The 12,493-nt window shown below is 32.7% G+C and overlaps 2 protein-coding genes across 3 annotated transcripts in view; one reads left to right on the forward strand and one right to left on the reverse strand.

The window, feature by feature from the left end:
• The window catches only part of clstn2a (calsyntenin 2a), a 445,439-nt gene that overhangs the window by 416,067 nt on the left and 16,879 nt on the right, over positions 1 to 12,493 (forward strand). For both annotated transcript variants that reach the window (XM_073910342.1, NM_001159839.1), the window contains exons 13-15: positions 952 to 1,119; positions 7,793 to 7,938; positions 9,475 to 9,598. In XM_073910342.1, coding sequence (XP_073766443.1) covers positions 952 to 1,119; positions 7,793 to 7,938; positions 9,475 to 9,598 — 438 coding nt within the window. The remainder of the gene's footprint in view (positions 1 to 951; positions 1,120 to 7,792; positions 7,939 to 9,474; positions 9,599 to 12,493) is intronic.
• Positions 1 to 12,493, reverse strand: part of LOC141378646 (uncharacterized) — a 471,123-nt gene that overhangs the window by 267,987 nt on the left and 190,643 nt on the right. The window lies entirely within an intron of this gene.

Raw genomic sequence — 12,493 nt, forward strand, 5'->3', positions numbered from 1 at the left:
GAATAAACATTTTTAAAATCAGATAATAAAACAATTAAAAAGTGTTGAAACATGTTAGTGTGATGTCGGACGTAGCACAGTGGTCATTCAGTAAAGCCACAGCTAAACAGATGTGTTTTCAGTCTAGATTTAAATGTGCCTAATGTTGGAGCACATCTGATCATTTCTAAAAGCTGGTTCCAGCAGCAGGGGGCACAGTAGCTGATGGCAGATTCACCCTGCTTTGACTGAACTCTTGGAATTTCTAATTTACTTGATCCTAATGATCCGAGTGATCTATGTGTATACAGTGAGCATATATGTAATGTATTGAGGTCCTAGGCCATTTAGTGATTTTTAGAGAAGTAATAAGACTTTAAAATCTATTCTGAATGTAACTGGGAGCCAATGTAAAGACCTGAGGACTGGTGTGATGTGCTCTTATTTGAGTTCATGGGTAAATTCATAGTGTGTGGTTAATATAAAGTGTTACCAAATTTTCTTTTAATCTTTAATAGTTAAAGGGTGAGTCGAATAATTGCTTCTTACTGTACACAGTTAAGTTAATAAATAAATGTAAAACACTTATTGCATTCCTTGCCTTTCTTATTAGAGCAGATTGTTTCATTTTGCATTGCTTATAAGAGCTGATTGTTTAGTGTTTAGCGGAAGCTTCTCTTCTAATTCGCCCAAAGCATCATAGGGTTAAGGAAAATGTTGGATAATGGTTTAGTCTATTAATACTAAGATTGTAAATGCTTTCTGCTGGATATTAAAGTGACCCTAAGTCAATTGTTTTTTTATTAGTGTCCTTTTTCATTTAAAGTTCAACAAAAGTGATTTCGAAAAATTTCGAAATTAAATTCATACACAATCGATGGTTGTTTGTGGATGGAGCACACAGTCATATATTTGGTGCTGCATGTTTGTGCCTGTATAACAGCGTCTGTGCGTGTGTGTGTGTGTGTGTAGCCCGGAGGCCTGGTGTCCTGGAGCTGATGCATAACCTGGATTATTGTGATGTGCTGGTGATCGGTGAAGAGCTGGACCCGGAGCGGGAGAGTCTGGAGATCCACCACAGCTCTCTCCTGGGCAAACATCTGGATGCCACCAACTCTACCTCTGGCATCTCCATCTACGGTATGGTCCAACACATGTCTTGCATCTACTATTCAGCCATCTGCCGCCAGGATGTTTTTCATAATCTTGTTTTCATTCTGTCTCTTTTTTCTAGCTTATTCTCAGATTTAAAGCTGGTTTATACTTCTGCCTCGAGTGATCGGCGTGACACATGCATTGCGTGTTGTTGTGCATTTATTAGGGATGTAACGGTATCAGAATTTCACGGTACGGTAATACCTCGGTATGAATGTCACGGTACGGTATTTATTGAATCATTTACAGGAAAAAAAAAACTTTTGAAAATACTCCAAAAAAGTGCCAAAAGTGTCAATGACATACAAATTAGCCATCTATCTGTTAGCTTTGAAACAGGAACTTCAATTTTAATAACAAAAAATTATTAAACCATGTAAAAAAATAAAGTTTCAATTTAGTATTGTTGAAAACTCATCACATTTAACATTTAATCACTCACTTAGATAGAGATGGGTTTAAAGAAAAATTATCATATAATTATAATCTGGTAAAAGCTGGTATCTCTGGGTATTTACAATGTCCCCTGCAACAGAAAAAAACCCCTCTCATTTGGGACTGAGGTTTCTGGGACAAGAGAGATATGACTTGGCCTATGTTGACAGCAGTGGGGTAACGTTGTGCATTGTCTTTCCCCCACTTGAGAGGACAAACCATGAGTGAGATAGAGGTCTCTTTGCGGTACAAGTCAATGTCTGCATCAATCTGAACAGTGTGCTGTGTTTCTGCAGTCCCCATGACTGTTATTAGTCGTATTCCCCAACTTGCAGGCACATGCACACATAGGGCTCAACCTGTGCAGTGCACATGCCCTTTTTAGTCTTGGATAGAAAATGCCCTTCCAAAACGATCAAAAGTGCCCCCGCGACGCGACACAACCTCCGTCCAGTCCAGCCCTTCAGTAGGCGCGCGACAACACCTCTCTTGATTATGCGCGCTCAACCCCCCCTCGGCGCTTTACAATACGCGCGCCACAACACAGCTGATCAGAACGCGCGCGACAGCACCGCTATTCAGCACGCGCGCGGCGACAACACCCGCTTTAGGTTCGATCATTTCCATCTTTTTTTCATCTCCGCTACTAGCAGCACACTCCATTTCCGCATTACTGGATCTGTAGCGACAACAGACCGCAAAGGATTATGGCCACGCCGGGGCTGATGGGAAATGAAGTTTCAGCTACCTCCCGTTCGCTTCATTCGCCTGAGCAAATTTTCTCTGAAGACCTATAGTTTTACCGAGTCATGCGACTTCGGTAATATCGAAAAAATTTAATATTGCGGTATGACGGTATTTACAATACCGTTACATCCCTAGCATTTATACTTCTGCATGCTGTTTGTGTTGCTCTGCAATAACATTTTCAAAATCCTAGCAGCCAGTAGGTTTTTTACGTTCCTCTGTGTTGAGTTTCTTTGCTGGTGTTTTGTTTTTTTCAAATCTACCCTAATGTAAAACTAAAACTTGCTCATTCAGAGGTGGGAACCGGCAGGCGAGCAACAGCATTAATCATAACGTAAACACAGACCAACAGTTTCCATCTAGAGCTACTTCATGGGACTCCACACTTGTAAAAACTCTCTCTAATGTGTTTGAGCGGCTCTCTGCCCTGCCCACATTTGTCACAGCTACCAAGCCGACCAATCACACAGATGGTGAAAGCTGCACATCAGCATCTGTGTCAGCCACAGCGAGGGCTATGTGACTGCGCGAAGGCTGTGCCGGAGCATGTGCACTTGACGCAGAAGTATAATTCATTAAACATTTGTATATGTACATTTGCACTATTTTAGCATGCATTATCTAGCTAGTAAAACAAGCTCATTTTAGGTTGAGGCTGGGATCACATAAAAAGTCCCTTTGTGGACGTATAAATGGACTATTGTTGAACAAGATTATTTTTAACCAAATAATTACTAAATAATTTACAAGAAAACTGTCTATATATAATTTTTTTTCAAAGAGTTTTTTTTCAAAGAGTATAGTTCATTTAAAAAGTGTGCAATATTAACAAACATTTATCTTTTTGCCCCAATAATAGTCAGACAATATTTTGATGATAAATAAATAGTTTCAATTAGTAAATTATTAAAGCGTTAATTCAAATGATTCGTTCAAAATTGCTGATTAATTTTAAAGTGATTTTTTTGTTTGTTTCTTTACAAAGGGATCATTTGAAAAGTGACTGAAATGATTCACTCAAAAACTGATTAGATATATATAAAACAATGCAGTGTTGAACTTATTGAACATGATTCTCTACTCTGTATTTGTTTGTATTTTTCTTTATTGCATAAAAAATGTAAAGGATTTTACATTTGAAATAGAAGCTAAATTTTTTATTTTTTTTTTTTGTTACTGTTTTGTTCTGCTGTTATACACTCAATTTAAGTGTAATAATGGTTATAAAACAGAATGTTGCAATGAAAATAGCCTTTGTTGCTGACATATTGCTGACATACCACTGACATACCCCTGACAAATCAGGGGTTCCTAAACTTTTTTGTATGAAAGGCCAAAAAACGCATATTATTATGAGCCGTGGTCAGAATATACCAAACTACATTACATTAAAGTAGCCATAGGTAATTTGCTAATTTATTTCCTAATTCTTTTAAATAAAGAGAAAACATTACTTTAAATCATATTAGCCAATGTACTATAACTTTTTAAATGAGAACTTAATGCAAAAAATAAATAAATAAATAAATAAATAAATAAATAAATAAAGCAATCACATTTATACCACAATATAGTTAAATGCTGAATACACTCAAGCAGAATCTGCCTTGGACTTAATGTGCTCACCAAAGTCTCTGCATTGTATGTAAATTTAAATTAAATCTGATTAATTTATGCAATTTTATTGAAAGATTTAATTTCAGATAGCTTTTAACAATAAAACAGGTTAAATTAAATTTGAATTGACAATCTGAAAACCATCCCCATCATTCTTCCTCTTCTCAGAGGGATGGCTGGCCAAATCAAAGGTTATGGGCCAACTTTGGCCCACGGGCCCTACTTTGGGCATCACTGCTTTAAATAAAGATCTATGATATGATATATGATATGATATGATATGATATGATATGATATATGATATGATATGATATGATATGATATGATATGATATGATATGATATGATATGATATGATATGATATGATATGATATGATATATGATATGATATGATATGACATGACATGACATGACATGACATGACATGATATGATAATTTTTGACTCCATTTCTTCATTTATATGGTCATTTTAAATGCATTGGCCCTACTGAAATTAACTATAGTTTTTGGCTATTTATTACTATTTGTATAACCACAGTTTACTACATTACTAAATGGTTAGTTTAGGTAAAAGCATGGTTAATTTGTGGTAACTAGTGTAACTACAACAGAAGGAAGAATGTCAAAACCTGCTTTCTTCTATCTTTGTAACACAAAGTGCTGAACATCCTGGTCACTCTTTTGCATATAATGATAGTAAATGAGGGATCATGCTCCAGTTGGATAAAAAGTACTATAGAAGCACCGTAAATGAACTCTATTTGATTTTGTTGTCAAGCCAAATGATAGTATCCGTTTATATGGTGCCTTCCAATGTATAAATTACAGGTTATGCCAATGCCACATGACCTACCATCTTAGATGATTGCTTGTCATGTGAATGAATAATTCAATGAGGTATGAAGGCTACAGTAGAACGGAAGAATAATAACATTTTAAGTGAATAAAAAGGTGCATTTACATGTTTTTACTGCACAAAGCATTGTACAGTATAGCTTCAGTGGAGCATTACCATTAAAAAATGTAAGGTTGTGACATTTTTTTAAGGCTTTTGAAAGAAACTTAGGCTGCAATTTAAAATAATACTTTTTTAAAAAACTGGATTTTTAAATATAATTGATCCTTGTGATGGAAATCTGAATTCCCAGTGTCAATTATTCCATTTGTGAACATCACCTTCAGACTTGATTGAGATTAACATAAAAAACATATTTCAAATATATTTCAGTACAAAAACTAAACTAACTGGTGATTCAAAGTTTTTGTAATACTATATTTACTTTATTTACTTTCACTTTTGTTTAATACAGTAGGTAAGACTTTACAACAAGGGTGTATTGGGTAATATTGGCTCATGCATTTACTAACATGAACAAACTATAAACTATACATTTATTACAGTATTTACTCATGTAAGTTCTGAAAATATAGTTGTTTATTATTAGTTGTTCAAAGTGCATATTAGAAAGCATGAATTTGGATTTTATCAATGTTAAACTATGATTAATAAATGCTGTACAAATATTGTGCATAATTAGTTTGTTAGTAAATACATTAAGGAATGAAACCTTATTGTAAACTTTGACCAATTAATAAATTGAATATCTTTTTTTGTTTATTTTATCATTTTGACAATCTGGAATAAAGAATAGGGAAAAATCAGTAACACTTTATAATTACACACTATCAATCATCTATTAAGCATTAGCAAATAGTTAACTCATTATCTGTTAAGTATTAACTCTACATTTAGAGGCATTAGTGCATTCATAAGTACAGCTACACATGCTGTATTCTTTACTAATAAGCTTATGTATAAAGTGTTTAATGATTGTATAGTCATACTTTGTTAATGATTATTTTTTCATTACTTGAGTATTGCATTATTTACAAACTATTTCTTTAAGAATATTTGGTGCTATTTTAAGATCATTCAGAATGCGCAAGTGAATGATTAATAAACGGTTCAAATTAACATTCATATATCTTATTTTTTAGTCACATACGTACTAATAATTACTTTGTATGTTAATAAATGCATCCAGTTTTTTGACCTGGACTAAAGTAAAGATTCTTTAGGCTTATAAATGACAATTAAATTAAATTAAAGGCTCAGTTATATATTCTAAACAGGAAAAAAAGAAAGTAAATGGCTTTATTAATTTCTAATCATTTGAAGATACACTAATGAAACTGTATCAAATGAAAAATAGATCTTTGAAATCGTAAAATAAATTTACTGTACAGTTTAAACTTCGCAAAATTTATTTGAATTGTTGCATCATACCATTTTGTTCAATTAAAATATTGTTGTTGTTTTATCCAATTTTATTTAATTGTATTTATTTTTATTTTTATTATAACACTCCCTTTTTCTGCAATCTTTAAAGTTTACAGTAATTTTATTTTTTAGATAAGATTGCAAACATTTATTGTTCATTTGATAGAGCCTTTAATTGTCATTTAATTGTCATTTTAGTTTTACAAAGCATAGTCCTCACTTTAGATTAGGTCACAAAACTGCATGAAGTTGAGTTATTAAAGCATTCATTAACATACATAGTAACCATGACTATATACCTGCATAATAAAATATATAAATGTTGATTTGAATAGTTTAGTAATCATTTAATAACTCATTCTGAATGATCTTAAAAACCTCCAACTACTCTTAAATACAAATGGTTTGTAAATAATGCAATACTGAATTTAGTAAAGAACAATTATTAAGAAATAAAGTATAAATGCACAATTATTAAGCACATTATAAATGTGTTTATAAGTCAAGAATACAGCATGTGTAGCTGTATTTATAAACTATATTATTATTTTATTATAAGCTTTATTTTATCAGGAAAGACACAATGAGACTAAAAGTCTTGTTTACAAGAGCGGTCTGGCCAAGATTAGGCAGTATACTTGTCACATTGGACAGACAACAAACAAGAAAACACAATTAACAGTTAATGTGAATCACACATTGACAAACAAACTATTCAAAACATCTGCAAGCCTGTGTTTCAATTTCTAAATCATTTATACTCTTTTTTTTTTCAAAGCATTTAGTGAAATCAAGTCTTTAAAATGCAACTTTGTTTGTAGATTACTCTATGCAAAAGGTGCTGCGCGTTTAAAAGCCCCATCTCAGTCTGCACTTTAGGAACAGACAGTAAATAAATATCCTGTGACAAAGGCCCGAGTGTAGGACAGGATTTTTGCAAATGTATTTTTCGAGATATGAAGAGAGTAGATGTAGTTTTGTAAACAGACATGCCAATAAACTGCTTACCAACATCTAATAATGTAGAGCTAATGCTTAACAGATAATGAATTCACCATTTGCCAATGCTTAATACATGATTCATATTGTGTAGTTATTATAGTGTTACCAGAAATCATAATACTTTGAATAGAAAATTAATCAATAAGTGATGGTAGTTCTATTTTTGGGGGGATGGGAAATAGCTGTACCTATAGGACCGCTTTCTGTCTGTTATCAGCAATACTGTAAGTTTGATCACTCTTAAAAATATCTGGGGTTTTGACTTCAAAGACTTTTATCCTTGTCAAAAAAAAGTTTTGATCTTTAAAAGTCATTTTCGATGGAGCTCTAAACTCTTCAACCCTAGATACTGCTCAGACTGTAGAGCAGCCCTCTCCCTCTATCAATCACACTGTACATTTGGATTTCTGCAAGCAAATTCAAATCACCTTGACATTTCCTAAAGTGTTTTGAAAGTGTCGACTACATTTATTAGAGATAGACCAAGACTCCTGCTTGTTCATGTTGAGTTAGTGTCTTTTGTTGTAGTATAGAGTGATCGCCTGCCTTATGCTATAGTCTTTCTTTGGTCTCAGGTGTGGACTCGATGGCACATTATGAACAGGCCATCAGGCAGGTGAGGTACCGTAACTGGAAGCCCGGCAGTCTGTCGGAGAGAAGGTTCCGGCTCAGTTGCTCTGAACTGAATGGACGCTACACAAGCAATGAGTTCAACTTGGAGGTCAGAGACTGCCTTCATACCGGGGCATGGTTTCTTATTCTTTATATCTTCCATTCACTTTATCCCCTCTTCCAATTCCTGCTTTTCTGTAGTCTTTTTGCACTTTTGGACTCTTGGTACTTAAAAGTGAGCTGTGCACTGCAGAGAATCATGCTTGTATTCTGGCTCTTGATTTATAATTTCAAATTATAGATATTTATACACAAGTTTTCTTTTTCTTTTTTTTAGAAATACAGTTTAAAAAATCATATTTAAAATTAACAATATGATTGATTTTATTATTTTTTATAAATAAAGCTTAATTTGCTATTTAGGTTCTATACTCTCATTATTTATTATTTGATTCAAACTACTACTAATTATTAGGGTCAGACAGAATCTGCGGACATTTTTTTCATTGCTTTTTTCTCTTTGTAGAGAATTTTGTAAAAAACATCTGCTGATTTATGCAGAATGATTTTAAGAGTGTCATAACTTAATATATTGAATAAAAAAGTTATAAATTTGTAACTTTTATTTAATATTTACAATGCAAATCTAATTAAATCCACTTATTTGGTAAAAGTGAGTCTCTCATAAAACTACTAAAAGACAGAAAATATTACTTTACAACCTGTATTGTAAAAAAATTATATGAACATTTTAATATTACTATTATTATATCACAATAATAGTAGTGAAATTAATTTGAAAAATGAATAAATATAAATGTACACACATTTACACAAGTAAATACATAGACTAAATGATAGTCTAAACATCTGCAGAAATCTAGGTAGTTGATTGTGACTTAATCTACAAGGCTAGTTTTAGCTTTGCTTCACATGGTTCTGCTTTAATTTATGACTTCTGTATTTTCATTAATTAGTATATTTTCATTTAAATATTTTCATTTACATTGTTCATTATTATATATTTTTTTTAAGTTTACAAATATAAAGCCTAATATAGCTTTATTTGCTGTGTATGCTCTATAGTCTAATTATTTAATTTAAACCACTAACAATAATTACTAATAAGTGTATGTTTATTAGTATCAGTACATTAAAGGGTAGTTGATTATGACTTAACATACAGTATTTATTCTATAGCTTTGCTTTCTATGCTTCTGCTTTAATTCATGACTTCTATATTTTCATCAGTTGGTATATTTTCATTTAGCCAATTTGTTTGATATGCTTGTAGTTATTCGTTTTAATAATTTAAACCATTTTAAATATTACTAGCCATTATAAATATTACTAGCCTCCCTAGGATTTTTTCAGTTGTCTATACAACAAAACATTGTTATACAATGGCTTGCCTATTTGCCTTTAAATTACACTTAAAGCTGAATACTCACGAAATTAGGTATCAAAAATATTAAGTTAAGAAGTGTGTTGAAAAAAATCTCTGTTAAACAGAACTTGGGGAAATTTAAAAGAATTTAAATTTGACAGGAGGGCTAACAATTTGGACTACAACTGTAGGTTTTAAATCAGAGTTTTCATTAACCCCTTAGTACTTTCTAAAGTAATTTCTGTTTGTCCCCCTCAGATTGGAGTAGTTCACAGCTCAGAGGCCGTTGAGCATGTCAATCACATGGCGGTCCAATCCCAGTTCATGAGACCTGTGCATCATCCACTGGTGGTTCACACTGTCAACTCCGATCACATCTCAGGTAAACTCAGCCATGATTCCCCCTAATGTTGTTCATCCAGATCAGGTCTGGTTCATGCTAGTAAGGAATAAGGAGGACGTACAGTAGAAGATCTCAATGATGATGTTTATTAAGCATAGCAGTCTCAAGTTCATGGCAGTAGAAGTCAGAATAAACCCTGAACATACTTAAACTCAAACCTTTCAAAGTCTTTTAAATGTTGCCTTAGACTTGCCTTTAGATGTTAATAAAGTTGCTCCTTGGAGGTTGAGACAGCTGTTCGCACTATCTCTCTGTGTTATTGCAGTTTCCACACCATTGATGAGATGGTTCTCTGTGCCACATACCCATCCCCATTTTACAATTATTACCATTTGCTAAATATGTAGTCACCTCAAACAATACAGTGTCAACAAACTGTTGACTTGTCTTTTCTATCATAATTCAGCCCTTTTGGGAAATGAGCATCAACACACCATTTAGAGTGGAAGTTGGTTCGAGGCAGACTTCATTTCTAACATTGCTGATTATAACTTTGTTAATAAAACCTATTTATGAAGCTTAGTAATTTTTTTCACTACATGGCTTCATTAGGGACTGATCCCAAAACATTTGTAAACCATGTTGATTATTCATATTTTTTAAAGCTTACAAAAATAAATAAAGCTTGATTTATTCAATGTGAATCAAAAATGTATTTCTTTTTTTTTTTTTTTTTTCAAAATTGTTCTAGGACAAGAATAAGTGTTGTTTAATAATTTTAGGGCAACTTTGATAAAAGGTGATGATCTACTTAAAATTTTGACTACTGTATATACAGTTGTTATACATGTCAGAATTATTATCCCTCTTGTATTTTCTTCCTTTTTATATATTTGGAGAAAGTCTTTTGTTTTATTTTGGCTAGAATAAAAGCAGTTTTAATTTTTTTAACCATCTTAAAGTCAATATTACTAGACAAATTCTGATGTTTAAATATGTGAACCACAAAACACTTAACCTGTTAATGGATATTTTTTACAGTGAACTTGTAGTTATTTTAACTGACTTTTAAAATAATGATAATTAAAGAAAGATTTCAACCATTGATAATACTAGCATAATTATTTTACCATTTAAACACAAAAAAAATAATATTTTGAAATAAGCTTGGACCCATTGACTCCCATTGCATTTATTTATTTATTTTATTTATTCTTTTTTTTAATATGGAAGTCAATAGGTATCAGCAACCAGAATTCTTCAAAATATATTATTTTCTGTTCTGTTCCAATATAATTTATCATTTCGCAAGTGTTTTTGAGGCCTGTGACTGCATGAGGATTTTATTTAATTGTTTATAAATTGAAGACTATTATTTTACATTTGATTATTCAATTACTATATACTTGAATACAGTTCAGCTCCTCGGAAAACAATAAAGTGCTGTTTATTTAATTTTTTTTTTCATTTAATTAACTTTTTCTTTATTATTTTTTTATATATCTGTGCATGTAGATTGTTTCTTATATTTTATACATATGCACTCCCCTACAGAATCATCCAAATCAGTTTTAGCAAATAGTTATGCAACTAATCTAGTGAAATTGTATTTATTTAAATAAATAGGTAAAAATTAAAGTAGCTGAAGAATCATTTTGGAATCAAATCGTGACTTCCAAAATCGGAATCAGATCAGATCTTCAAGTCCCTAAAGACTCCCCCGTAGTTAGATCTAAAAGTCATTATTTAGTCATTAATTAAAAATGTGTTGCTGCTTTGTTAAACCATCTCATTAAATTGTAAACAAGTGGTTTACTGAGGACAGCAAAACTATTCATAGGGGAATTGGGCTTTTGGGAAAAAATAAGACATACAGTAGATATACACCAGCATACAAACCCTTGCACACCGGTGGAGGTGCGTGACAGGCTCTTGAGAGCATGTATTGTTAGTTTGAAGAGGCTTGGGAAAATTGCACTTACTCCAGCAGCTCACGCACACACACACACCAGGGACAGCAGCGAACGATCAACTCCCCAAGGGCGCAGCCAGATCTGCCGACTGAAGAAAGAGCGATGACAGGCTGTTTTACGAGAGACATGGAAAAAACAGCAGGTGGCAGTGTGACCTCGCGCTCTCAGTCCTGCACTTGCTGACTGTAAGGTCCCAGTGAATCACGCTTTTCTTAAAGTGAACCGTGCCAAACTCTCTTCCTCTGTCAACACGACTAAATAAGCTTCACCTCAAGCACCTTCTTGTAGAAAAGCACTAAACGACAGCAATGCAGGGTCGTATTGATTTCTGTGTGGCTGAGTGAGTCATAACAATATAATGAATAAACATTTGTGTGGAATAGAGAGCAGAGTGAGGTTAGCTGCTCCAGGTTGTGCATTATAATGATTTTAGCACATTTAGGGGCAAAGCAGGGTGACTTACAGCGACCTTCTCTCTCCCACTATAATGTATAAGTGTATATAAATATTGTAATGCATATATCTAGAGATGCATCAGAGGCCAATTATTCAATGTCATTGTATATGTCTATACTGTAAAAAAAAAAAAAAAAATTGTAAATAGTCAGTTTTCCATTTATGGTGTAATATTTTCTTTTTATTTTACTTATTTTTGCTTTTGAATTGCATTATGGGATTCTGATCGTTCCTCCAAAAGCTATTGATGTTGAAATGTTTGAAAAGTGATTCTTATTGACATTTTTAATAGTTTGAGGTGGTATATTGTCTGTGTTTGTGTGGTAAATGATGGTACAAATACCTGGTAACGAACTGCCAGTAGGGAAGAGCGGGGTAAGTTGTCACACTTTTCACACTTTCTATCTTTTACTGAGAACTATACATCACAATATAATAAATGACATACCAAAGGAAAGAAGGAAGTCTCTGGCACATATTTTGCATCCATTACATTTTTATATCT

The sequence above is a fragment of the Danio rerio genome, chromosome 2 (assembly GCF_049306965.1).
Source record: "Danio rerio strain Tuebingen ecotype United States chromosome 2, GRCz12tu, whole genome shotgun sequence".
In the NCBI taxonomy this organism is placed as follows: Eukaryota; Metazoa; Chordata; class Actinopteri; order Cypriniformes; family Danionidae; genus Danio; species Danio rerio.